Genomic DNA, 12,941 nt, shown 5'->3' with positions numbered 1-12,941 from the left:
TCCCGCGCTAAATGAGCATGAGACAGTGTGGAAGCGCGGGGCTGGGAGACGGGAAGAAGAGCAATTCCCTGCCTCAAGCCTTGCCATGATGAGAGGGCTGCACAGGAATGGTTCACCTGGGCCTGGGCTGCATTTCTGGCCCCGGGGTGTCTGCTCCACCCCTCCCAGGGATGACCCAGCTGCTGCTGGATGGCCTCAAGCTGCATTTTGCTGCAGCAAATCGGCTTCTGCTTTTTTCCCTGCTCCTTGCCCGAGGATGCTGAGCTCTCCCGCTGCTGCCGAGGCAGCCAGACCAGCCCTGCAGTGGTGACTTTTGTAATTTTGTAAGTGCTGGTTGCTCCTGGATCACGTTACTGTGGGTGCCTGGAAGAGAGGGGGCGCTCCCTGGGCTTCTTGCTAGCAGCATTTGTGCTTGCTGAAATCAGAGGTGTAAGCAGAGAATGGAAAAGGAAAAAGCATCTTCAGAGGAGCTGCAGCTCAGAGTGCACGCACGGCTCTCAGTGGATTTTACCATGGCAGTGTTACAAAGGGCTTCACTCGGAGCCAACAGAAACTTGAATTCTCATTTTTGGGAGCTGCTCTGCTTCTGCTCGATGCTTTGGGGTTGCCGTTTTCCTTTTGGCGATCATAAATGAAAGCTTCAACGGGCTGCATAGAAATTCAGTAAGCCTTTGTTCTTTATTTTGGCACTTCCCGCGGTATATTCAGGAAGCAATCGAGATTTCTGATAAATCCCCTCTGAGCAGAAGGGGATAGCGCTCCCTTGTTGTTTGTTGTTCTTCTTGAATTTCTAAGTCACCTTGCCTTTCCCTTCCCACTTCTTTGTGTGCGTGCTCTGATCACGGTGAGTCAAATCCTGCCCCGTGCCAGAAACCTCAAAACACCAATTCCCCTTCAGCCTGCTACCTCCAGCTGCTAGCACACAACTGCACGAGCATTTTCCTGGTTCTTAGTTATACTTTTCTTTTTAATAGAGGTGGTGTGTGCACCACGAGGCGAGCCACTTCTGCATGCTGCTAAGTAGCAGGCCACACGCAGTGCTTGTTTGAGGTCAGTGGGGGCTCTTTTTGTCTTGTGCCTCATCTCTAGCCTCTCCTCCATTGATCCTGAAGCTGCACATCATCTGACACTGAATGCATTTGCTCCAGATGACACGTGAGCATGTGATGGCCTTGGAGCTGTGGGCAGAGCACGTGGTGCTGTAGTGAAGCAGCCTGCGGGCTATTTTAAGAGGCTGGGCGTGCAAGAGCTCTTGCAGCGAGATGAGCCCCTTGGAACCACCCCCAGCCCCTGCTCCCTGCCACGCTCTGGGTGTGTCTGTGTCTGAGCGCTGATGTTTGAAGTCTCGGCAATCTCACTGTGCACCCCTGGTGCTGGGGTTTGATGGCAGTGCCTTAAACTGGTATCTAGCTACTGGTAGCCCTGTTCTGCAAATGGAGAGCTGGATTACAGGTGAAACAGGTAACGCTGCCTGTTTGGGACCCAGAGAAACTGCTTTTCCTTTTTTTTACCCCTTTTCAAATTCTTCATGGTGTAACTTCAGGTTTTTGCTTCACTACACAGCCCTTTCCTTGCTTCCTTATTTTAAAAGGTAAATCTAAAATCCAAATATTCCAGGATAGGCCATCTCGCTTCCTAATGTCTCAAGTCTAGTTACAAGTTTCCTAAATATACCAACTCTTTCAGTACTTGGTTGATTTTGAGCCTTAAAAAATAAATTGATGTATCACTTCTGAGTTCAGTCATTGGCACACAGCAGTTTGTAAAACCTAGTGCAGAGATTGACTTAAATATTTATGTTCAAGATCTGCTTTCAGAACCCTCTTAGTGGGGTGAGTTTTCTCTGTTCTTCAGGCCAAACGGGCAGTCTGCTTCTGTAATCTTAAGCAACTTTCACTTGTTGCTGTTAAGTCATTTTGGTTTCTGCAGTCATTACATGTGATCTGTTTGAGGTCAGTCTTCATCTTCGTTACTTTGATACGTTCAGTTAGCATGAGGTGTTGGTCTAGTGTTTCAGTGTGAAGAGCCATTTCTTGCGTTCTTCCTTCAAAGCTTTTTTCCTAAAGTGTTTCTTTCTAGCTTTTTTTTTTTTTTTTTAAAAAAAAGTCTAATAAATTGTAGATGCGTGAAAATGTATGCAGCCGTGATGTGTGGGTTACTCACTAGCACTGGATTCATCTACTTGCCTATACTTCAAGTTGGGACAGAGTTTGCAGCTTCCATTAGGGTGACTTTTCTTGTGAGTATGGCATTTCTCTGTAAGTCATGGGCACGAAGGTGCAGAGCTGCCTCTATCTGCTGCAGGTCATGCCGGGCTTCCTCTAAACCCTGACTCAGGAATGCTTGTGTGCTCTGCTGCTCCTTCATGGAGGTGTTGGATGGGGCTGGTGGAAAGATAGGTGCCCAACAAGGATCTGAAACAGCAGAAGACTTGGGAGGAAGGATTAGCTTCCCCAAACCACGATCTACTACTGTGACATCAAAGAAGTGCAGCCGCTCTGGCAACCAGCCACTCCAGCAACTTGCATCCATTGACATCTAACAAGGATCACAGGGTTACCGACGTGACCAGTCGGTATTGGTGTAGGCATCCCATGAATTTAGAAGTCCAAAATGTGCCGCTTCATTTCTTGCGTGCAATTGCAAGTTTATTTACGAACTAATTCAAACTGTTTGTCTCATACAAAGGCCTAAAAACTCAACTGACTTGGCCAGTTTTGTCCTGCTGCATTGACCTTTATAAGCTATTCATACAGGAAAAAGTGGCTTCATGAAGCACAAGCAGCTATTCACTCTCCGAATTGAAAGAGCAACCCTTGGGTAGATGTTGGCATTGTTCTCAGAAAAAGCAAGGACTCGAAACTGCCTTCCTCTTCTGCAGCCTATTTATACTGAGAGAGCCTCCTGGTAGTTCTCTGTGGTTTGTTTGCTTTGGTTTGTAAAATTTGGGCTGGCCTTCTTGTGAGTTATGGCTCTGTATCCAATCCCATTTGTAGTTTTGGCTTCTAGTCCGTTCACAGCCTTCAGGGCTGCGTGCACTTCTCATCTGTGCTGTCTATAAGAAGCCTTATGAGAGCAGGAGCTTTTTTCTTTAGTAAAAGGTAGCTGATATGTTACAACTTGCTGTAATATCTGCTGATAGAGACTTCAGAAATATTTGTTTTTCCATTATAGGGCCAGATGACAGTGCTTTTCAAGAAGAAAAATACTTTGACACTTCTGAGAAACTTCTTACTGGTGCCTTGAGGAGCGGTTCTGGGAGTGCAGTGGCTTTGGCCTCTGGAGCATTGTAGAGCTCAGGTAGAAGCCATCAGTAAAGTGAGGAAATTAATGTGAATGTGGGCTAACTGAGAACCTGCTCTTGGCCATCAGAAAGTATCGTTGTTGTTCTGTACAGGCAGCTTTCAGCTAAGTGGGTCATCACCAGGCTCAAGTTCTTCGCTTGGCTTCAATTCTAGTTTTTACTCCACATTCGTTCAAATATCTTTAGTTATTTTGTTTTAGAAATTGGACCACTGGGACAAGGATAAGGTAGAATATTTGCTTCTTCTTTTTGGAAAGAAAAGCTTCTTACAGTTCAGTAGCACAGCCTTTAACCTTTCTTGCATGGTTCTCCCCAGGCTGTATGACTCTCTAAACACGTCAGATGTGTTGGCGGCCTGTGATGACCTGTTCACTTCCTAGCCAGACAGTCATTTTTATCACGGAGTGCTCACCAGCATGCCGCAGGCAGAGGGACAGAATGATGACTTGGTCATTAGGCAGTCTTCCTCTTGTGCAAGCAGGGATGAAGCTGGATAGCAGAGTTCCCCATGAGTTTTGGCCTACGTACCCCCAGCTGGGTTTCCTGATTTAGGAAAGTAGTTTACACAGCTCTTGCTTATATATGTGTGTCAGAAAGAAAGGTGAGTTTTACAGGGCTGGATCTTCCTCAGGAAACGTTTCTTTTTTCCCAGTTGAGATCCCTCTCTGCATGAACACTAGGAGGTGCTTATGCAATTGCTTTGTTCCAGCTGAACAAGTCAGTGTGAGCTGTTGTGTTGGAAATCACCGAGAAATCTCAGCTTTGGTGTCCTGATCAAATTTTATGTTTGGTAACTTCATTTCATCGGCTTTTATTTTTGCCCGGAGTTCCAAGAATGTGAATTTTAAGCCCTTAGTGCTCAATCACTTACTAATATGTCACTAAATGTCTTTTTGTTTCTTCTAGTGGCAAGTGAGTTTATCATGTCTGGTATTATCTGTCAGATTGAAAACCTACAAAGCAATTTTAAAGCAAGTTAGGATGAAAATGTGATAGGTGTAGTTCTTGTTGTACAAGTAGAAATTTGGAACAAACTTTTTTTTTTTTCTTGAATAAAAATACAAATGCAGGTGTTGCAAACACTTTTCTCTCTGTAATTGCATGTTGTTTTGCTGCTATTAAAAGCCTGTAGCTTAAAATACAAAACTCTGTAACTTTCTTGCTAAAGAAAGCCCTTCCAGAATTCATCTGAGGATGCTAACTTGCTGTGTCACATCCTAAAAACAACTTCAGAAAGCCCCTCCAATTGTACCACCCCCTTCCAGAAAGGAGCCTGGTATCTTTGTGTGGATGTTTTTCCACGTCATTTTTCTGGGGTTCATGACAAGTAAGTCGTATGTGTTTAACTTTAGGAAAGCTTAGGTGGTGACTTTGAAGCAATGGCAAAAATGTTGTTTGAAGTGAATGCTCTGCATTAGTGCTTTGATGCAGCTGGCTTTGGGGGGAGAAATCTTGGAGATGAAAGGCTTTAGTACATCTTTGGGCACTCTACTGATGTTTTTTTAACCTTTGTCCTCTTCAAATTTGTGTTGTAGATGTGTATTGGGATTCAGGTATGTGCACACATGCACACACTGCAAACTTCCATATATGCTTTGAATTTGGGTTGTGCCTGCTTTAGTACATAATGTGTTAGGTCTTTAAAGCACTATTCATTATTGAAATCGGAGCTTTTTAGGTGTTCTTAATATAATTAAGTTTTTGGTTTTGAGGAAGAGTTTTATGAGCAATGAATTTAATTCCAGATCTCTTTATATATTCTTTGCATATATACACCAAAGAGTTTTAATTTCCCTTGCAAACTGTTCCCAGGTCACACACATCCTGCACTGCAGATCTGTTTTCCCAGTTATTTGTCTTGTTCTGAAAATTAAAAGCAATGTATTATTTTCTTGAGCTTTCCCTTGTGCTGTGCATTATGATTTGGGAAACAGCGTGCTTCGTACCAATTTCCAGAACACTTGTAATCATCTCTCCTCCCCCATCCCCTTTCCTTCCTCCCTGTTGTCATAGCTCCCCGCTTTTCTTATCTTTCCTCTTGCTGCCGCAGCTTTCAGATGATAATTCCCTACTCGGAGCCGGCTGCTGCAGAAGAGCTGAATGAGACCCAGCACACTCACAGCTGACCTGATGCTGGAAGGAACGAAGACATCAGTCCGTGCTTTGCCTGTGGGCTTACTGATGGCATCTCTTCCCCAGCCTGGCCGTGTTAGGCGTGATCACAGGAAGGTGCAAGGGGAACGGCACTCCTGGCTGCCCCTTGCCAGCTGCTGTAGGGGCAGAAATACACAGGGCGAGTGGGTTGGAGGACCAGGAGGTTCCTAATATTTGTGAAGAAGGTCACCATTTTGTAACAGAGCTGTTGTTTTTTTCCTGCCCCTCGTTTCTTGGCTCTCCCGTGGCCAAAAGCTCCGCAGCCTGCCCGCCAGGACCAGGTGGGATGACGCATTCCCTGCGGTCGTGCCGGCCGCTGCCAGACTCGGCAGGTGACGCCGCGAGACCCTGCTCATTTCCTCTCGTTTCCGCCGGCTGAGCGAGCCAACGTGCTTGTAATCTTTCCCACAAGGGGCCCTAGGCCACCAGGCTGAGCTGGAAAGCCTCCTGCTGGTTTTGTGTGCTCAGCCCCGGGGCTGCAGCTTGCTGTGGGGCCGGCTGGCGAGGCGAGCAGGGCAGCCTGATCTGTGCCACGCAGATATCTGGGCTCTTCACGGGGCAGCTCCTCGGCTGCTGTGATTCCCAGTGCAGGGCTTTAAAGGAAGCTGCCATCTATTTCTGTCAGGTGCTTAAGATGCTAATATCTGCTTGGAATATGGTACGTGCGGTTATTCAGGGCACCAGTCCAGCAATAAAATATTTATTTAAAAAAAATCTTCCCGTTTTTCTGTTAACCAGTATGTGAACTTTCCTTACCCTGACTGTGAGGTACAGCCTTGCTGGTGCTGTGATGGTTTAAGGGTTCCACCCATCTCCAATCTGCTGGTGGACCTAGGTGATGAAAAAGTGCCTGCCCGGCAGCTTGTCTCAACCACCCCCGGTTTTTCCTGTCCCCAGCTTCTCATTGGAGAAACGGTATTTTGAGAATATTTCCACCGTGACCAGCTTCTGACTTTGTGGGCTAAAAGGGAAGAAGCACAATACGATAAAGGATGCCTGAGGACTTGGAAGTGGAGAGTTTAAAGAAAAATCAGTGCTTGCTGCAGGCTTTTGGCATGCCTGGGTTTGCTCTCACCAGATGCATTCTTGACCTTATTTTCCTCTTTACCTGTTCTTTCACATGTTCCTCTGTTAATGTTTTTGTCACTTCAGAAGGCACTGCTTGTTGCAGGGATGTGAAGGATGGGTATTTATTGGTTTTAATTCATCATTATTAGCTCATAACCACCTCCTGAGCAGATTTCCACCCCCAGAGGGTGAGCAGTTCAAGTGCCGTAGGCTGACCCGAGTGTATTGCCATGACTGTTTTTAATGTGCTGGAGTTTAAATGGGCACAGGCAGGAGTCAGCTGTGCTCTGAAATGAGAGGATGGGTCTGGTAGCTGCAGAACATGATGGGGATGAAATGCATCTCCGAGGTGTTTCAGTGTGGTGGTGAAGAAATGTCAGAAATGGAAAAATCAATATAGCTCATATGTAATGAATTTTAAAACTGTCTAATTAATAGCTTTTAACACAATTACAAGTGAGGAATTGGCTTCAAACGTGCATCTTTCTGTAGGGTATTTGCTGCCACTGATACGTGACCACGTTTAATGTTTCATGCATCACCCAGAAGAGGTCAGGACATTCTTGCCAACACAGTTTGCCTCCTGCTGAAGTCCTCAGGGCAGAAAACACAGGTGTAGTTACGGGGAGCCAGGCTCGTACAATGAGAAGTGGCGGTACGGAGGGGGAAGGCAGCTTCTGAGGGTTGTGGTCTGGTCTGCTTTTAAGAGTGCAGTCCGTGCCTGGGATATTGGCGTGCTGGTGTTGTCCAGCAATGCTGAGCAGAGGAGTTCCCAAATGACACTCTTAGGTCCAGCTGGGATGTTTTAAAGGGTCAGCTCTCCCAGCAGACCTGCCTGTAGGTGCCAGAATGAAGGCAGCAAACCACATACCAGTCTGACTTCTGCCGAAAACCCGGAATGAAATCTTTTTTTCTCCAGCAATTCCCCATAAGCTCTACTGAAAACATCTTGAGATGATTTTACTCAGTTGGAGAGGCTTTGGATGCCTTGTGAAACCAGCAATTCTGCCCGAAAATAGAAGGAGGATGTTTGTTGTTGTGGGTGTTTTGTCTTTTTTTGGACACAAGATATTTATAATCAAGGATTTGAACTCGGTGTTGATGCGCAGCAGCCTCACAAGTTCAGAGCACCTGCGGTTTTTCCATCCTGCTTTATCTCTCCATCAGTTTATCCTTAAGCATTTGTCACAGCACTACAAAGCCCCTCTGGAGGGTGTCCTGGCCCCCTTCCTTTTATTAAAAGCTATTAATGGCATCCTGGCCGGGACGGTGCTGCGGGTGGCTTCCTGTCACGCTGGCCCTGCCCGGCCCCGCGGGGAAGCAGACGGTTCTCGTATCCTCTCATTGTGCTGCTGTTTCCTGCGAGGAGGCAGCGGGCTGGGCGCATGCCCTGGATCCAGGCCTTTTTATGGCCCGCAGCGTGTCGGAGAGCCCGCTCACCTCCTTCTCGGGTCCCTCCTAGCCCAGCTCAGCAGGAAGCCAGGCGCGCCCGTGTCCTGTTGTGCTCCGGTTAGCCTGCCCGGGAGAGCGCTCCGCTGAGTCCGAGTTCAGAATGAAGGTGAGCTTAAATCTATCTAGGATAACTATTATCAGTGTTGGTAGTGGTAAGGTTTAAGCTAGAGCTTATAATATTATCTTAAATACTTCTTTTTGATAGTTCTCTCCCCGCTTTTTGGTGCCTTTCTGACCAATTCTGGAGTCTGCACAAGCGCTCGGCTCTCATATGTCCTTTTTTTTTTTTTTTTTTTTAGGATCAGAGCTGCTATTTTGTGATTTTGTTCATTTTTTCAGTTTGCTAGTTTAAGAACTGCCACAGTAAGCATATAGCTAGTAAGGAAAGCTATAAACTCCTGTTGCTTTCTTCTTCCATAGGAGCTTTCTTTGTTCCAATTAGATCAGTTTAACCACTTCGCAACAGTCTGATTTCCCATTTAAGTTAGGTGTGTAAGTTCTGCTGTCACTTAGGCTATTTACTTATCTTGCTTGTGTGCGTTTTAAAATAATTGCCAGTCTTTCTGGAAAAGAATTGACACCTATGGGTGGTGAGGCCCTGGCACAGGCTGCCCAGAGAAGCTGTGGCTGCCCCATCCCTGGAGGTGTTCAAGGCCAGGCTGCATGGGGCTTTGGGCAGCCTGCTCTGGTGGGAGGCGTCCCTGCCCATGGCAGGGGGGTGGAACTGGGTGATCTTTAAGGTTTCTTCCAACCTTTCTGTGATTGTGAGAGTCTGTTACAGAGCCCACATCAGGGCAATTCCCTGGTCCCTCTACTTTATCCTTACAGCTTCAAATAAATATGAATACTCCTGAAATTATCTGTAGCCCGGTGAAACTTGATGAAATAATTAGGACTGACTTTATGCGAGCAATAGTGGCTTGGTGCACGAATAGAGTGAATTCTTTGGGAAACCTTTTTTTCCCCCTTTATTGAATAAGTCTGTCACTTAAATGTTCCCTAAATCTGCTGTTGTTAGCAGATAACACAACAGGTCTCAACTGGTCTGTCAGTCCCTTAGGTGGCTACTTTAGATAAATTCCATGAAAGCTTTCCCTACTCTTGTTTTAACCAAGCTCCCCTTCTCGTTGCAGCCTTCCTGTGCCCCCCTCTCTGGGGATGGAGCCTTTTCCTGTCCTGCCCCTGCCGGCTGCCTTCCGCACTGCAGGCATCCCGTGGTAGTGCCTGCGGGCTGGGTCTTGCCAGGAAAATAACCCACTTCTTGTTGACTCTTTTTTTTAGATAAAAGCTGTGACGCTGCAGGAAACTGAATCTTTCTGTTTCTTAAATCAGCTGGAACAACTGTAATAGCAGCCTTTTTTGCTGTCCTCTTTTAATCTTGCACAAGGGAATAGTGCGACTCCTTTCAACCTGTGCAGAATCTGCTGCGAGAGCGATTTTCTTGAGATGGTGGATGAGTGTTTCCATTGCCTCAGGCAAATATTATGGGTCTCTTCTCTTTTTTTCCTTCCCCTCAAAAATCCAGATGTTCAATGTCATCACCCAGTGCTTGAAAGCTGCTGGTGTGTTTTCTAAGAGATAGTTTGAGGTTTGGATCTGCTTCCCACAGTTAAAAATTAAATCAAGTGAAATACCTTCACCTTTCACTCCTCCCCTTCCCAGACATCATTCTTCATCTAACCTATCCAGCAACGTAAGATTCATTAAGTCTTAAGAAATGCAGTATTCCTCTGCCTTGTAGAATAAAGAGATGGCAAGTACGTTGTAATACTTATAAAAGCATTGTGTGGACGATCAGGTAGGATGGCTGTGAGCTACTTACAGAAAAAGAAGAACGTGCAGAGCTTTGAATGCTACCAGGTGACTTGGTTGGCCAAAATGTCTGAGGAAAGGTGCTCTCTTGTGATGATGGCATTTTATTCAGCTTTCCTGTAGTTTAAATGACACTTTATATCTTTTTTGATATTTCTTTATCAAATGCAGTTGATTCTGTGTTTTTCTTTCTATTTAAAAAACAAGTTTTAAAACTGAAAAAAGGGGGGAAACCCCCCACATTATAACTGATCCATGACAGCCACTGGAAGACTGATCACCTTAATCATCGTGATGATGATAGATGCGCTCAGTTTAAAGGCTTGTTTCTAGGACTTAATGTATGCTCTTTTCTTTTCAGACTTTTGATGCAAATGATCTGTATCAGGGACAGAACTTCAGCAAAGTTCTCAGCTCTCTAGTTGCGTTAAACAAGGTAACTGCAGGTAAGTACAGTTCACTCTGTTTACTTTGCTCTCTTACCTTGTGTTCAACTTGCATCAGCGTATATTTATGCCTGTTCCTATACTTCAGATAAAAAGAAGCTCTGCAGCATTTTAGAAGAGTTTCTTCGTTGCACTCTATTAAGATTTTAGCAGCAGCCTGTCTGGGTTCTCCAGTTTCTTCTTCAGAAGAAAGTTTTGCTGTGGGCCAAAGACTGAACCTTCTAGCTGGCAATAATTCTTAAAAAAAAAAAAAGAACCTATTGTTTGTTAGTGTTATAACTATGTTTTTTCTTTTATAGTCCTCCTTTGGTCCATTAGAAAATGGATTTATTTATTTATTTCTAGCATCAGAAAATACCCCTTAGGAGCGACTTCCCCAGTTGAATTCTTAGTTGTAGTGAGTGGGCATGGAGCAGTACCACGGATTTCTTTGAAGTTACTTAGGCCAGTTGAAGATGCTGCCTGTCATCTCAACTTCAAGTGGAAATGTAGATCATTTCTCTATTTCTTTAAAGCTGCTACAGCACGCTGACCCATTGCAGTCTTTAGGAGAGAGGGACGAGTGCAGCTGTTTGGTCCAGACATCAGTAGACTAATATCCACATCCAGAAGTCACAATTGTAGCTGGCCTTAGGGGGGACCCCGACTGATCCCTTTCATGGGGGGAGGGAGGTGTTGGTGTTGGTATGGAAACCAAGAATCAAAACAAGAATCAAAACCACATGCAAGCAAACTGTGTTGTTGCCTCATTCCTAGAAGCAAGCAGAGCTGCATAAATCTTCCTGACCAACTGTACTTCCAAACAATTTTAATTGGGGACTGTGTCGAAGGCATTTTAGACCCTACCTCCCTAGTGTAGTATTGGAAGATGACTTTCAGATCTGAGTCTGCAGAAACATCAGGCTTATGCAGATTCTTCTGAGATGAATCTTTTTGTGAAGGGAGGAGCGTGAGTAATGAGCCTGAAGCGTGATGAAAGGATGTTAAATATGTTCCCTCCCTCAGGTTCTTTGACTTTGGAGAGGATAGGACCGAGGTACCAGTTGCTTTTTCTAGACAGATGAGGGGAAAAGAATTGGTGTAGGGAAATTGAAGACTGTGGAGAGGAAGAAAAGGTGTTACAAACACTGGAAATCATTGGATGGAAGTGTGAAAGTTCTGTGAAAACTACAGAATTTTGTATTTCCCTAACGTGCAAATCCTGTTGCCAGTCAAGATTCTTCAGTTTTTGGCAGCAGAGATGATTTCTTTTTTTTTCCCTTGACAATAATGCCACTGAGAAAATCATTTAACATGTTTATTTGGTATTTTAATGGAAACCTTAGTGAATACGTGGAGTCTGGAAGCCCTTAAAGTCTATCAAAGTGTCTAAGTAATACTTGTAAATTATTATTACTACTTATTGGTAAAAATACTTGCAATTTGTGTTGTTTTTTTGTAATATTTTTTCTTCTTTTCAAGTTGTACAGAGGCAGCTTATAATTCAAGCCTCAAAAGGTGCTCTTGTGGTGGCATATTAGTTGTGCTGTTGTAAAACAGAAAACACTGGAAATCAGGCCATGCTTAAGCGATTTTTACGTAGAGCATTTTATGGTTGCCCAGAAGCTGGAACACGCCACAGTGAATAAACCTCATGCTCTTTTCCTGGGTGAACTGCCCCTAGGTTTAATGTTGGATTTGGTGGTGTGTCTCTTCTCCTACTTGACCGCAAACAGGAACCATAACAAAATGGGCATGGCAATGTTTCAGGTTACTTTTAATCCTGAAGTTCTGTCGGTTCTTCATGGCTCTCTTACTACTACAACTTGAAAGCTTTGGGGAGCACTGGAATTAACCATAACGGTATGATTTACAAATTAAGGCCGTGATCTAGTCTCATTTCTCTCCAAGCATTTTATAAGAAAAGATGAATGAAATAAAGCTTTTGAAAAAAGAAAAAAGATGCCTGTTTTTTTTTGTATGGATTATAATCAAATCAGCAGTATTTATATTAATGCAGTGCCCTTCAAATGCTTCTAAGAAAGCAAGTTCAAAGTGTGAGGTTTTTTATGACTTCAATGTGTAATGATACTACCCATATGAAATATGCAAGTGAGGATGAATAGTTCTAATATCGCACCATTTGACTAGGGAGTTCATCTCTATGTATTTCCTGAAGGATAATGCTTTTTGGAGCATAATAATGACTCATTTAAGGATGCACGTGAGGAAGGTGTTTGCTGCAACCCTGCAGTGGCTGAGCATCCTTTGCCAACATTTCCCTTCTGTCCTCATTGCCCGTGTCACTCTCACCCTTCTGCTGCACCTCGGCTGCTGTTGGATGCTGTGCTGAAGCTGGAAGGCTTTCTCTTGCGGGTTAATCGAGTTGTCCCTTCAGATGTGCCACGGAGCAGCAGATGTACTTTGTTCACCAGTCTCTTTATGGAGCTGAACCTGTGTGTGTCGCTTCTTTCACCCAAAATAACTAGGATTGTGTAACCATTGTTTGCCTTAGTCTGAAAGGGACAGTAGGAGATTGCGTTTGTCTCTGTGTACCTCTGATCCAGGTCAAGTGATGGGAGACACAGCGAGCTGCTAGGAAAGATTAAGGGGCATAAAAGCCAGGAGAGCAGGTGGGAGACTTGGCTCGTCCCAAACCTGAATGTCACTAGGCAGAGTGACATTGCTATGTTGCTTTCAGGGCTCTTTGAAGCTCAGAAGCCCAC

The 12,941-nt window shown here is 44.7% G+C and overlaps 1 protein-coding gene across 4 annotated transcripts in view; it reads left to right on the top strand.

Annotated features, from left to right (window-relative positions):
* ARHGEF7 (Rho guanine nucleotide exchange factor 7) overlaps window positions 1-12,941 on the top strand; it is a gene marked incomplete at its 5' end in the record, with an annotated part of 110,040 nt that overhangs the window by 29,060 nt on the left and 68,039 nt on the right. For 3 of the 4 annotated variants that reach the window (XM_084302978.1, XM_084302981.1, XM_084302980.1), the window contains one exon: window positions 10,152-10,236. In XM_084302978.1, coding sequence (XP_084159104.1) covers window positions 10,152-10,236 — 85 coding nt within the window. Of the gene's footprint in view, window positions 1-8,052; window positions 8,085-10,151; window positions 10,237-12,941 lie in introns of those variants that run through there. The other variant, XM_084302979.1, reaches the window with a different exon arrangement.

The sequence above is a fragment of the Netta rufina genome, assembly GCF_964035555.1.
Source record: "Netta rufina genome assembly, chromosome: 1".
NCBI classification, from domain to species: domain Eukaryota; kingdom Metazoa; phylum Chordata; class Aves; order Anseriformes; family Anatidae; genus Netta; species Netta rufina.
Note: the sequence above shows the minus strand (reverse complement) of the source record. Positions and strands in the feature narration are given on the sequence as shown.